Source organism: Dryas octopetala, chromosome 2 (genome assembly GCF_963921425.1).
Source record: "Dryas octopetala chromosome 2, drDryOcto1.1, whole genome shotgun sequence".
NCBI lineage: Eukaryota > Viridiplantae > Streptophyta > Magnoliopsida > Rosales > Rosaceae > Dryas > Dryas octopetala.
Genome location: NC_141367.1, coordinates 22017342 through 22031050, shown reverse-complemented (window position 1 = coordinate 22031050; position 13709 = coordinate 22017342). Strand labels below are relative to the sequence as shown.

Sequence of the window (13709 nt, the reverse complement as noted above, 5' to 3'; positions counted from 1 at the left end):
TGGCCTTGCTTAGAGCATAAGGCAGCTGTGTATCTAAGTTATCCTAGTTCAATACAGATTGCTAATCTGTCAATAAGTGAACTAACAAAATTGTGATCTATTTGCAATCCTATTACTTGTATCTTAAGTATAGGTGAGATAATGATTTCTGGTAGAACAATGACTTAAGTCCATTTAATTCTTACATTGAATACTCCATTTTTATGATTCGCTTTGGACTGAAAATCTGAGATGCGCCTGTAGCCGAGTGAGCATTACATTATTGTGTAATGTGATTTAAATCAGAGCATGCTCTGTAGAACTTATGGTAAAGCAGCCTAACCTTGATGAAGGTACTATGCAGCAGGTCACAGCTCAGCGAATAAGAACATGTATAGTCATATAGAAATTATAGAATGGAGTATTTTTGCATATCTAAACGTGGAAATATGATTGTGTTTAATGTTCTGACTTAAACAATAGTTATATAGCAATGCAATGTCAGCTGTGAGTAATTTCTGAAGAAAAAGGCACAAACTGTACTTTCTTTGCAGTTCTTTTCCTTATAAACAGATACATGATGTGTAAGCCATTAAATTATGAACAATATTATTACAGCATTTTAAAAAACAAACAGGGTCGCATACATGAAAATTGCTTTGAATGCTTTCAATATTATCAAATGTTATGAAGTACTCTTCCACAGCTACATTAGTCCTGAAATCCTGAAAGTTGTCAAATTAATTCATAAGATATATAGATACATGTGGGATATACATTCATGCTATGCACTAAGGAGAGAGAAAGAGTTGTCTCATGTTGTACCAAAAAAAGAAAAAGAAAAAGAAAAAGAAAGAGTTGTCTCATGACTCTCATGGAATTTCTGATTGATTTAATTAACTTTTATAAAGAACAATGAGTCACTTAATAGGCAGCACAGACAATCATATTTCACTTTCTGTTTGTTTATTTTGCTGATGCAATTTTAACTTCCATTTAAAGAACAAATAAGTTGTTCTCTTTTTGGGCTTAGGCCCACCGTTCTACCAGAAAAAAAAAAAAAAAAAAAAAGAGAGAGAACAAATAAGCCAATCCTCTTTTAGGGTATACAAAAATGGTTACAAATTTTACTGTAATTTGATCCATTAACTATAAAAAGTGTCAATTTCGTCTACAAATTTTCTAAGTTGTACCGAACAGTACAAACGTTAACTTTCATAAAAAAAAAATAATAATAAAGCCAAAATATGATGAATGAACTGAAATACCCCTAAAAATGCATTCACATATTGTGCACATGACTAGTTCTATCAATTTTTTAAATAGAAATTAACGTTTGTATTGCTTTAGTACAATTTGAAAAATTCGTGAACTAAATTAACATTTTTTATAATTTATAGACCAAATTAAGAATTACAATAAAATTTATAAACCATTTTTGTATTCAACCCTTACTTTTATAAATATTGTGTTCATCCATAAAATATTCAATGTCACTTAACAATAATATTATTGATCTAATAATTTTCTCTTTGCTTTATTAGACGAGATTCCAAGTTCAAACCACCTCCCAGATAAAAAAATAATAATATTTCTCCTCAAATAGATATTCCCATATACAAAGCATGAGAATATCTGATGTCAATACATGCCAAATTAGTGTCGAAGTTATAATTTTGTAAAGGAATAACTCTTACATAGCCAAATGTCTTCTGTTAATTGGTGTGGTTGAGTGGTACATGGTTGGTCAACCACAAAGTTACTATTAAGTTATCGAAGTCAACTGTGTCTACTTGGTTGGTATCACTTGGGAGGATAGAAAGTATGGGGTCGATCGACACTAGTAAAAAAAAAAAAAAATTATTACTGTAAAACTATAACCTTTTGATTCATATCAAGATTCACCTTTACATGAGATTCTAGAAGTGTCAAAATCTAAGAAAATTATAGAGGTATTATCCTTTGTTCGTACTGTTCTAGCCTCACTCAACAATATATTAGCAATCTTCTCTGCCAAATTCTCCCCATCCATGGAGTACCTCTCACTCGTCTGTACAACTCCAAGTTCAAGAAGGAAAAAGAAAATCAAATGACTAAAATAGAATATATTTGTTCTTTTCACAGAAAGCTAAATGAAAATTTATTTTACCTGAATAGCTAGCTGAATAGCCTTCTTCGCACTAATGACATCCCATAAGCCATCACTACAATCACAAAATCCAGAGTTAATTTCCAAAATCCATAAACATAGTTCTTTATACATATGTATAGATAATGCTCAATATTACTATTTTGTATTCAGACATGATTTCACTTTTATCAACAATCCCAATTCACACTTTGACTTTGGTAAGAGAGAATTATTTTATATGAGTGGCATCAAGTACTTTTTTTGGGTACAAACGAGGCCAAAGGAAGAGGGGGAGGTTTGAACATTGTCCTGGGTGTGTAGGGATCAAGAACTTTAACAAGACACATACCATGCTCTAAACTATTGGGTGAAAATCAAATAGTTAATAAGAATTAAGAAACATACTATTTACTTATATACTCTAATCCTCTGTTTTTTTAATTGTTTTAGGCTTTTAGCATTGTATGTTTCTTATTTATAAAGAATTTTCGTCAAGTGCTTGTACAGTCTGTATATGTGCATGACTACAATATGTATGTATATTACAGGCCCATTCAGGTGCAAACGTACTAGTGCCGAGCGCTCGGTAGTGCAAACCAAAACATAAACACCTCCACAAAGGCCATTCTATACCCTAGGAGGGGATGGGGTGAACCCATTGGCCTATACCCTCAAAACCAGGCAGAGCAAGCAGCGCTGCCTGTTTTAAAAAATCTTCGCCGAGCTCTCGGCGGAGCTACCAAGCGCTCAATGACAAGTTCGCATGTTTGCTCGTCCGCACCTGATCGAATCTGATGTATATTATATATATATAACTCTCTTGTCAGACATTCTAGACTTCTAGTATTCTCATATTTTTACATTGTCAACTCTCCCTCATAATTGCACATTCAAACATGATTGCTCATGTGGTCAGATGAAACTTGTATATCTGAAGTTAGACCAATTAATTGGCAAGGCAACTGAGCCAAACCAAAACTAGGCAGAAAAAGGAATATTAGGAAGACAAATACTGCTGAAAACAGAGGCCATGTAATTCAGAACATAAAATTTTTAACAAAATCAAATTAAAGGCACAATAACCTGGCCATTAGCGCAAATGCCTTGCTCGCTTGATTGATATGTACCACTTGGCTAATATATGGTTCTGAACTGAACCGGGAATCCTGCTGTTTTAGAAATTTGTCTCCAAGCATCCTACCAAGGTTCAAACCTGAACAAGTGGAGAAAAGCGTGAGCAACTATCAACATCTGATCATGTGCTTAAGCTCACAAACAAAAGTTAATCATTACCACATAGACGTGTTTCCCCTTCTTTCAATGGCTCTCCTGTTTCCTGGATTCGGAGTCTTTCAGAATAACTAGTAATTCTATGGTCCTCCGTCATCTTTATCTGTTTCCCATCAACACTGCCACAATTACATCATATTCAGTTTAAAACATGGTGCAACAGGTCTAGTTACAAGCAATTTTCAGTTTATTTAAAAACTTAAATACATCAGATAATGACCAATCTTCACAGAAAGAACCACCAATAATCCCAAGCTACCAGCTTGCCCACCTGGGACCCCCATTTGGAATTCTAGAAAATTTTGATCAACAATGTTTTTATCCCAACAAATAGACAAAATGATGAATACATACTTCATAACACAAGCTGAATCCCCAACATTTGCACATTGTGCAAAGAAATTGCCATTACCATTGGTCCAAACCAGAAGCACAGTCGCAGTACAACCCTGCAAAGGATGAACCATTATAATATGCAAACCATAGTCTTTTAACTACTAGGAACAGAAGCATTTGAAAGGTGTACGAAATCATCCTAACCACATCAACTGTCGCATTTTGTTAAAAAAATATATGGAGCAGGATCAACTGGTATTGGTGAAAACTAATATGCTTAATTTATCCATCTGAAAATTATGAGGAGATGAGCACACTCATTGTAATCCTACCCTAAAGAACATATTCTTTATCCATTATATTAATATACAAGGACTTGCAACCATATAAAATTAGCATGCTAAAAATTGTTGATGAATAATTAAAACATCTTATTATCTACAAATAAAAATATTAACTAAATCTGTCATCAAATGTATTTTCTGAGTGTAGTTTGAGCAATACTCTGGTGACCAAGACGCCACCATGTATTCCTTAAGTTCTTATTTTTCAACATAACTACCATCATAACAGACAATTCTCCTTAACCACAGTTCTAACAGCGGTGTAGGTTATTAGAGTTAAAAATGCACACAGAACTGGTGGAGTTACTGACAATTTGTTAAAATCACTCCATACTCTTATCATGGGTATTAAGGTAGAAGCCAGTACCTTTCCTAACATAAAACAAATAACAAAAATAGCAAGGTAGTAACCCAGCACTTACAGGTTTTATTAAAAGACCCTGGAAACTAAGATTCCAATAAACAAGGTAGCATATAACAGAATCAACAACACCAGTGTTACTAGAGCTAGATACAATCATGAAAAAGAATCAATATGAGATGTGGGGGTCAACTGCTTCAGTTACAAGTTACGGAAAAAATGGATACTAATGATAACAGAACAAGATCAAACCTCATAATGGTGATTCATGCACGCTTCTGTCTGAAAAAATGCATCCCTAAGAACATCTGAAGCATCACATAGCAATAAAACCCTCTCCCTTTTTAGTGAATCCGATAAAATGTTAGCAACCATCTCAGGCAGAAGCCTGTAAAATAAAAAGAATTATACAGTAACTACTTAAGTATCAGGTAGCAACATAGCACACTTAAAATGTAAGAGAAATATTAACTTGCTAGCAGATTTGGCAGCCTCTGCTCCACCATGTCCATCACAGATACCAAATATTCCAAACTGAAAGGCAGGAACTTAGGTGATGTTAGCTCTTTCAGAAAATGCAAAAGTATTTAAAAAGGAAAACACAATCAATAGCTCTGAAACCTGATTAGCCCCAGGAAGAGGCCAATGATGGTAGCACACATCTTCCATAGAAAGCTTCTTTCCTCCACGACGCAGAGCCATGGGATCTGAAGCCATGCCAACTCCGAATGGGATCTGACTCTCAGTTTGAGATGTAATATGAACCTGCCACAAAGGATAGGAAATGATGTCGTGTCAACTATACACTACCATCCATAAAAGTTAGATTTTAGATATCCTTGATATAAAGTCCAACATCTAAGCAAATTAGCATAATAACTATAGAATAAGCAACTACGCCAATCAATGGAGCCTTACCTACAACATTGAATACATCATGTTAAGTCATTAAATTGGCTTTTAATAGGAAACGGATAGCATTGTAAATAAAAGGTGCTAATAGAGACAAAGTGAATCACCGATCCACAAAATTAAAGGTACTTGGTCATAAATATTATCATTATTACCCAAATTATTTTAGACCCAAATTATTTTAGACCCAAAATATGTTTATTTTTTCATTTCATCTCTGTTCATAATTGACTATGAAAAATGGTACATATGAAAAAGAAATTATTAAAGGGGGTATCTAAACAGCACAGAATAAAAGTCAGCATAGGTTTAAACAATCTACTCTAATACTCTTCATCACATAAAGTTATGACCTAATGGTTTGTCCTATTATAATTTACACATGCAGGTTATGAACAAGCACTCACACTCATACACCTATTCTGTATACCTTTTTTTATAGAATAATTATGTATACCATATGAATCCAAGTACTTACATTACAAAATTCTTCATAATTGCAGAGACAACAGAAAGCCTTGGTAAAAGTATATTAATGTGAGAAATGTTTGTTTCTAAGAAGGTATCCATACTGCCCATACAGAAGGTCAGACTTATGTTTGTTCCACAAAATTATAATTTTATTACCATGCAAATCATTACTGTTAAGCAAAAGCAGTACTTCTAAAAATTACAACTTAATACAGAGGTACATCTTCTTTCTTTGCTGAGATATGAATGCACATTGACTTACAAATACTTTTGAGGTCGTTCCAAGAGTTATTATGTCTCCACTTGCAAGCTCCATTGGGTCACCCCAATGTCTACTTCCAGAATCAGGATTATTGATTGGCTGAGAGTTTAAAAGTGTTCCATTAAGGCTACCCATGTCTACCAGCTCCCATTTCATTGTCTACAGCCAATGGTCAAGTACAATATAATTATTATACCACAAACACAAGGATGCAATCCCAATAAAGGCAAAGGAGTAGTCATTGATATGCTTACATTCAAATTCCAGTTTATCAATGCATGCTTTCCTGACACCTCCGAATCCTTCAATAATAAATCACTTGGAGGAACCCTTCCAAGGGTCAGAGGAAGCCTAGAGGAACTTGTTGACTGTACAGAATAATGAAGTCCACGAGAAGGACCAGATATGACCTCCAGGTTGAGGCAAGTTCCTGCACTTCTAAGAGAAGGATATGATGACTTGTTTTACACACTCAGACTATTAAAAACCGATTAGAAGATTAACCACTTCAAGCATGTGAAAGAGATAAGAAATTACTTTGATCTAAGATACCCTTGGGCATAGACTCTTGAAATCTATCATTTTCTAAACTCTGTTTATCACTCTTTTGCTCTTCCACAAACTGGTGGGTCACCAATGGACGCTTAAGTGTCTGACCAAGCACAAGATCTTCTGAAGAGTCTGAAATCACATCTAGGACCAAGCTATCACCTGGGACAAGTGAAGAATAAATGTTTGGTTTTGCCAAGGAGTAAAAACACGTGCAAAATATAACTACTGAGAGAATTCTTTAAAAGTGAAATAACAGGATGGAATTAATTACCTTGAGTCAAATTGGGAGTTGTGGTGGGAAACCTCTGTTTATAAATAAGTCCTTGTGTTCGGGGTGAGCGAAAAGGCCCTTCATTTTGAAAACACGCTCCCTCTAGATCATAACCTCTTGGAAATTCATTACCCAGGTTTCGGACTGGATCTGCATCATCCGAAACAAGGGGCCTCTCAAGCTCACCAACCTAAAAGAGGAATCACAACACGCGAACAGCTTAGGGGCCATAAGGTAAACCATTATAAATCATCTAAAGGGAAAATTTTGGTATTCAGGTATTTGTTGTATCTGAAATGTAAATGATCTATATTAATTAAAACCAAATTCCCCAATCTCACTTTTATGCATTGTAATGTACTACATATCAGTCATCAACCAGTATCTGAGCCATTAAGAGACCAATTTTTTTTGTCTTTGGTGATGAGTACTGGGTTTTTAATTTTTATTTTCAAATCCACTAAAACAAAGGTTAGACAAAGACAGAAATCAGAAGTCAATCCTTGAGTTCACATCTTGAATAGCTGAATGATGCAAAGTGTTTGAATTCGGCATAGTAATAGATATGTGCAAGTTTACTCACTGTAATGGCATTAACAATTACAAAAAATGATCTTGTTTGAGCTCTAAATCACCAAATTGTTTTTTAATAAAAGATTAGGTCAATGAATAAAATAGTGAGATGGCATTTTGAATGGTCACATAACACCCTTTTTACTCTTTGTTACAGTTTTTTGTTTTGTTACTTTTTAGTTTCTTATACAAAGCTTGTGTGCTAAGGTATCACCCCTTGGCACTCTTTCAATTACATTTGAAAATTAAGAAGAAGAAGAAAGACTTCAGGAATTTCGGCTTCAAATTGCATTCCTTTCTGAGGTATCAAACCAAATACACAAAACAAAAGAAAAGAAGCATACAATGCCAGAATTTTGAAAAACAGGCACCCTGCTCTCCTGTGAAATGAAGTAATTGACGAATGGAAAAGTTCAATAGACCCACCTCAAATATAAATAAATATCATATATAACATCAACAAATACACAAACCAATAAGTTCTAACAGTAACCAACCCAAGTTCAAACTCTTGGCCTGAACTTTACATAGATACAGAATATCAAACCCTAAAAAAGTAGAAGCGACAGACAAAAGACAAACTTAATCAAATTTACACTTCAAATCCTTGATCACAGTCACCTCACCACAAATGCTAGTCACACATTTCGAGCTAAACTGAGTAAAGTGACACAAAGCTATCAGTCTCACACTGCCTTTGCCAACAATAAATTCCCATTAAAAAAAATAAAAACGAAAACTGAAATCTAGTAATCAAACAAGGTCAAACTCGATGTGGCAAATAATTCAAACTTTTCCTAACACTTTTCTATGATTTCTCGACAACCAAACAGAGCATTGCATTAGGGTACACATTTAAACGAAAAAGAAGATCTAAAACCAAACCTCTGAGAAATTTTCAATAGAAAATATAAAAGATAAAAGAGAGGGATTGGGAAATAGATAAAAAGGAGGGCACCTTGATCGTACGAGAACGAGAAGAGAAGAAGAAGCGCCATGGTTTGCAGGCGAAGAAGATGAGGAGGAGGATCAGAAGCAGCATAAGGAGAAGAACACCGACAATGCTCTCTAGCATCGCCATGGTCATCGCTCGCTCTCCCTCCAGGAGATAGGGATTGGCTTTGGGTTTCCGAGAAGGTCGCTTTGAAATGGTCGCACATTTTTTACTTTTTTTTTGTTTTTTATTATTTACTTGTTTTTTAATACTAAATCATATTTAAGAATATTCAAATTTTTAGTGTTCATATTTTTATTGATCATTAAATTCCCTTTTTTAATTGTTTAATATTGTTCATTAACTTCGTTTTATTATCATGCAAAAATGCAACAATGTGGTGATAGGCTGGTTTTTTTAATGAGCCGAGTAGGGGTGGGCGCGGTGTGGTTCGACTCACTTTTTTCTCGGAACTGTGCACTGCGGCAGACATGAATAGACGGTGCGGTTCGGTGCTTAAAACCGTGAAAAAAATAAAAAAACCGAACCAAACCATCTTGAATGCGGTGAGATGCGGTTCTCACCGCGGTTCTGAGCCTAATGGGGCCTCACACTTGTTTTTTTAAGCCTAAGCCCAATTATTTAATGATGCAAACTTATCCTAATTAAAAAGTATATAACAATGTATAAAAATGTGTACAAAAAGTGTATAAAAAGTATATAAAAATGGTATAAATATATATAAAAAAAATATAAAATAGTGTATATGACAATATGTGTATAAAAATATAAAAAAATATATTTTTTGCAAGTATGCGGTGCGGTTCGGTTCGATGCGGTTAAATAAGGTGTAGAACCGGAACCGAAACCGGAGAGAAGCGGTGCGGTTCGGTTTTTTTGGCGGTGTTGACTTTTTTTGGTCAACGCAGTTTTTTGCTGTTTTTTGTGATGCGGTTCGGCCGGTTTTGGCGGTCCGCGGTTAATATGCCCACCCCTAGAGCCGAGGGCTCGGTCCCTTTCATTTTTTTATCTATTGTTATTGTCCGCCGTTAACTATTATTGTGATTGTCATATAGTGATAATAATTGAATAATAATACTTGTAGATATATTTTTGTCTACTTATTACATAAATATGTGAAAAATGAACAAACCCAATAATAATTTTAATAGGAATAATAGTTGTTTCAAATGAACCATTATTGAATAGATAGTAATGTTGTTATTGTTCGACAAGAACAATTGTTCTAGTATATAAAATAAAAAAAAGTAATAAGGACACGTTGAGCGCTTGCCAAGAGAGGTCAAATACTCCACCTTGTTTAATCACCACCTTTTTAAAAGCATGCTAATTTATCACTTTTAAAAGCATGCTGATTTATTATTTTTAAAAAAGTGTTGCTATTTACACACCTTCAAAAACTTAATTTGTGAAATGACAAAAAACACCTAAAACAAAAATTACCCAAAACCCTCATCTATCTCTCTCTTCTTCCTTCTCTCTCCCCGTCATAGCACCCCTCTACTCCAGACCCAAGCTCAACAGGAACCACCTTGGCGACCACCCTGGCCCACCCCGCCTCTCTCTCTCTCTCTTTCTCTCTTTCTCTCCTTCTCTCTCTCCTCTCTCTTTCTCTATCTTTGTATGGCTTTAAGACCGACGACCTTCTCACCGCTTCCCTCAATCTCCCCTCTCCCCACCGAAAACCTCATTCCCTCTTCTTTCTTTCTCCCCGAAACCTAACCTCAGCCCTTCATCTTTCTCTCTACCCATCTCTCCTTCCCTCTTTCTCCTTCCCTCTCTCTCGCTAAAACATTTTACAAAAAAAAAAGTTTCAGCTGGTTCGGCGAACCAATGCCGAAACTTGTTGTTTCGTTCGGCAGGTACCCGCCAAAACCAGTGCTTGATTGTTCGGTGGGTACTTGTCGAACGAAACAATAATCGGCATTAGTCCGCCGAACCAACTGCAACTTTTTTTTAAAGGTGGATGTTCAGAGGGGATAGGGAAGGAAAGAGAGAGGGGGAGAAAGAGAGAGAGAGAGAGAGAGAGAGAGAGAGAGAGAGAGAGAGAGAGAGAGAGAGGATGGGCTGGGGTGGGTGGGTTGGGTGAAGGGGGTAGTAGGGGTGGGCACGGTGTGGTTCGGCTCACTTCACCCCGAGAACCATGCACCGCGCCAAAAATGTTTTCTCGGTGTGGTTCGGTGTTGTAAACCGAACAAATTAGAGAAAAACCAAACCAAACCAAACCATTGCAAAGACGGTTTGGTTCGGTGCATGCACGGTTTTAAAATAAATACAACCTACTTAAAACAAAGTTAAGAACTTACTTAAAAGTTAAAACAAATACAATCTGCTTAACACTTGAAAGTTACTAGTTTACTACAACAACAAAAATAACTACAAGTCTACAACCAAACAAAGTTAAGAACATGCTTTCTTAATTTCTTTAGGCATTACAAGCCAACCAAACAAAGTTAAGAACCTGTTTTCTTAATTTCTTTAGGTTTGTCTGATGACTTGAATCACTTGATGAGTGAATGTCTTCTTCTTTTTTTGGTTGGAGAGTGAATGTCTGAATGAATATGTGATTTACTGATTTTGTCATTTTTTATTTTTGTTTTTGGTCTATTGACTTATTGAGTATTGACTCTATTGACTCTATTCTAATATTACAGACTTTACACTATTAATTATTTAATTAGTTTAATTTAGGTATGCCACTGTCTGATGAGTGATGAGTGATTTCTAAGTGATTTTGTGATTTTTAATTTGTTCTTTTTGTTTTTGGTCTATTACAGTATTTATGTATTACTCTATTTGTTTGGTTTTTTTTATTTTTTATGTTTTAGTTATTTGGGGTTTCGTTTGGGGTTTAGGTAGATTGGGGTTTCATTTAGAGTTTTGGCAAATTGGGGTTATATCTAATATAAGATTATAATATGTAACTATATATATATTATATAATCTATTTGTTAGTCTATTTGTTTGGTTTTTTTAATTTATTTTATTTGGCATTTCGTTTGGGGTTTGGGGAGATTGGGGTTTCGTTTGGGGTTTGGGTAGTAGGGGTTTCATTTGGTGTTTTGGCAAATTGGGGTTATAAGTTATAAGTTATATCTAATATAAGATTATAATTTGTAACTATATATTATATAATCTATTTGTTTGGTTTTTTTAATTTATTTTATTTGGGGTTTCATTTGGGGTTTGGGAAGATTGAGATTTCGTTTGGGATTTGGGCAAATTTGGGTTATAAGTTATAACTATATATAAGATTATATATAAGTATATAACTACTATAGAGTAATTAGTATAGTATATATATAACTATATACTACTATAGTATATACTAGTATACTACTATAATTATAGATTACTTATATAGTTATATATAACTATTGTAGTATGTATACAACTATATACTAAGTTACTAACTATATAGTTATATACTAAGTTTATATATAACTCTATATGCATAAAACATTATTATATAGACTATAGACTATAGAGTATATAGAAATATAATACACTACTTTTATTATATAAGATATAACTAAAATTATATACTAAAACATTATTACATATATAATATTAAACTCATAGGGTTATATAAAATATATTTTAGGGTCTAAAATAAAAATGTTTAAAATATGTATAAAAATGTATAAAATGTGAACAAAAATGTATAAAATGTGCATAAAAATATGTAATTATATTTTTTTAAAATTACTCGGTTTGGTTCGGTTTGGTTCGGGTTAAATGAGTATAAAACCAAAACCGAAACCGTCCATATATGGTTTGGTTCGGTTTTCTCTTACGGTGTTGACTTTTCGGTCAACTCGGTTTTTTTTCGATTTTTTTACGGTGGGTTTAGTTCGGTTTTTCGGTGCGTCGGTTATTCTGCCCACCCCTAGGGGGTAGGGAGGTGGTCGGTGAGGGAGAGGGATGGGGCTGGGTGTGTGTGTGTGTATTTTTTTTTTTTGTCTAAGTTGATAGAGTGTGTTGTGGTGATAAATTTTGTGAAATGGATAAAATATGAGTATTATAGTGATTGGAGGAGTGTATTAAGAGAAATTTTAAATTTTAGAAGAGGGTAGGGGGTGTGTAGAAGAAAAAAAAAAAGGTGTGCAAAAAAAAAAGTGTGCAAATAGCAGCACTCTTTTAAAGAGTACACTTTTAAAAATTGCAAATATAAAGTCTTGATTTAACATCGTAGAGTGTATAGTGGATTTATTAATCATTTACTATCATTTATGAAAAAACAACCTATATGTAGAAGTACTTAGCCATCCACGTTTTAATGAATTGAGACCTCACCAATAATGTTAAGCCCTCGTTACAAGCGTTGAGTGCTCGGTGACTTATTGAAATTGTTGAACAATTTTGGTACAACCCAATAAACAATTTTAACCTAAAATTGTATAAAGTTGATATTTATACATATTACTTATGTTTGTTTGTTCATATACCTTCATTTTCATTCAACAAGGGGTTCGAAGAGGGAGGGAGGGAGAGAGAGAGAGAGAGAGAGAGAGAGAGAGAGAGAGAGAGAGATAGATAGATAGATAGATAGATAGAAGAGCTGCAGGTGGTGTGGGGTTCAACTTCTAGTGGAAAGGGCGACGATGAGGAGGCTGAAGGTAATGGGTTGGATCGGGTCTTGGGTTCCGGGTCTATATATATATATTTTTATAGTTTTTTTTCTTGTATAATGAGTGTGAAATGTGCGGCATAAAATTGTTTTCAATTAGGTTTTTACCACTCATAGTTTCAGTTGATTCCCTTTTACCACTAAGATATTTATTTGTTTCATTTTACCATCTACAACTATTTTCTAGCCTTATTTTACATTTTTTTTGTCTATTTTGTCACCAAAGTTGTCAAAAATGCTGACGTATCAAAGATATTTTTGTCACTAATATTAATGGATTAGATGACAAAATGGACGAAAAAATGTAAAGTATGACACTAAGAATAGTTTTAAGTAGTAAAATGTAACAAATAAATATCTGAATAATAAAGTAAATATGAATTAAAATTATTGTAGATAAAAGCGTAAAAACACAAGTAAGCCTAAAAGTTTACTTGGGACATGGGAGTGTAGTGAGTAAGAGGTGTGGTAGTGAGAAATTGTACAGGTGTTGATAGAAGCAGTATTTAAATGGGGTATGTTGAGTTGTTGACCAGATAGGGACCAAACGTTAACGTTTCAAGTCTCAGTTTTCATATCTTGTAAAGCCCTAAACTCTCAAAAACCCTTGCAAAGGGGGGGGGACCAAACGACCACTTCGAA

At 34.3% G+C, this 13709-nt stretch overlaps 1 protein-coding gene across 1 annotated transcript; it reads right to left on the bottom strand.

The window, feature by feature from the left end:
• Positions 1-1839: 1839 nt before the first annotated feature.
• On the bottom strand, positions 1840-8625 carry KAPP (kinase associated protein phosphatase). Its single transcript, XM_086231609.1, has 13 exons — positions 8441-8625; positions 6910-7099; positions 6624-6797; positions 6341-6516; positions 6087-6245; positions 5063-5206; positions 4914-4975; positions 4694-4829; positions 3755-3849; positions 3404-3519; positions 3194-3323; positions 2129-2183; positions 1840-2029 (listed from the first exon to the last, which is right to left on the bottom strand). Exons 1-13 carry the CDS (start codon positions 8567-8569, stop codon positions 1874-1876), a joined length of 1722 nt encoding a protein of 573 aa, XP_086087735.1. The 5' UTR covers positions 8570-8625; the 3' UTR covers positions 1840-1873.
• Between the last annotated feature and the right edge of the window lie 5084 nt (positions 8626-13709).

What these genes read in the sequence shown, in the direction of transcription:
- KAPP (XM_086231609.1), bottom strand. Translation starts at nt 8,569, where the DNA reads ATGACCATGGCGATGCTAGAGAGCATTGTCGGTGTTCTTCTCCTTATG. An exon ending in CAAGGGTATCTTAGATCAAA is followed by an intron (nt 6,517 to 6,623) that starts GTAATTTCTTAT and finishes TTAGAAGTGCAG; the next exon opens with GAACTTGCCTCAACCTGGAG. An exon ending in CTATTCAGCTAGCTATTCAG is followed by an intron (nt 2,030 to 2,128) that starts GTAAAATAAATT and finishes GGAGTTGTACAG; the next exon opens with ACGAGTGAGAGGTACTCCAT.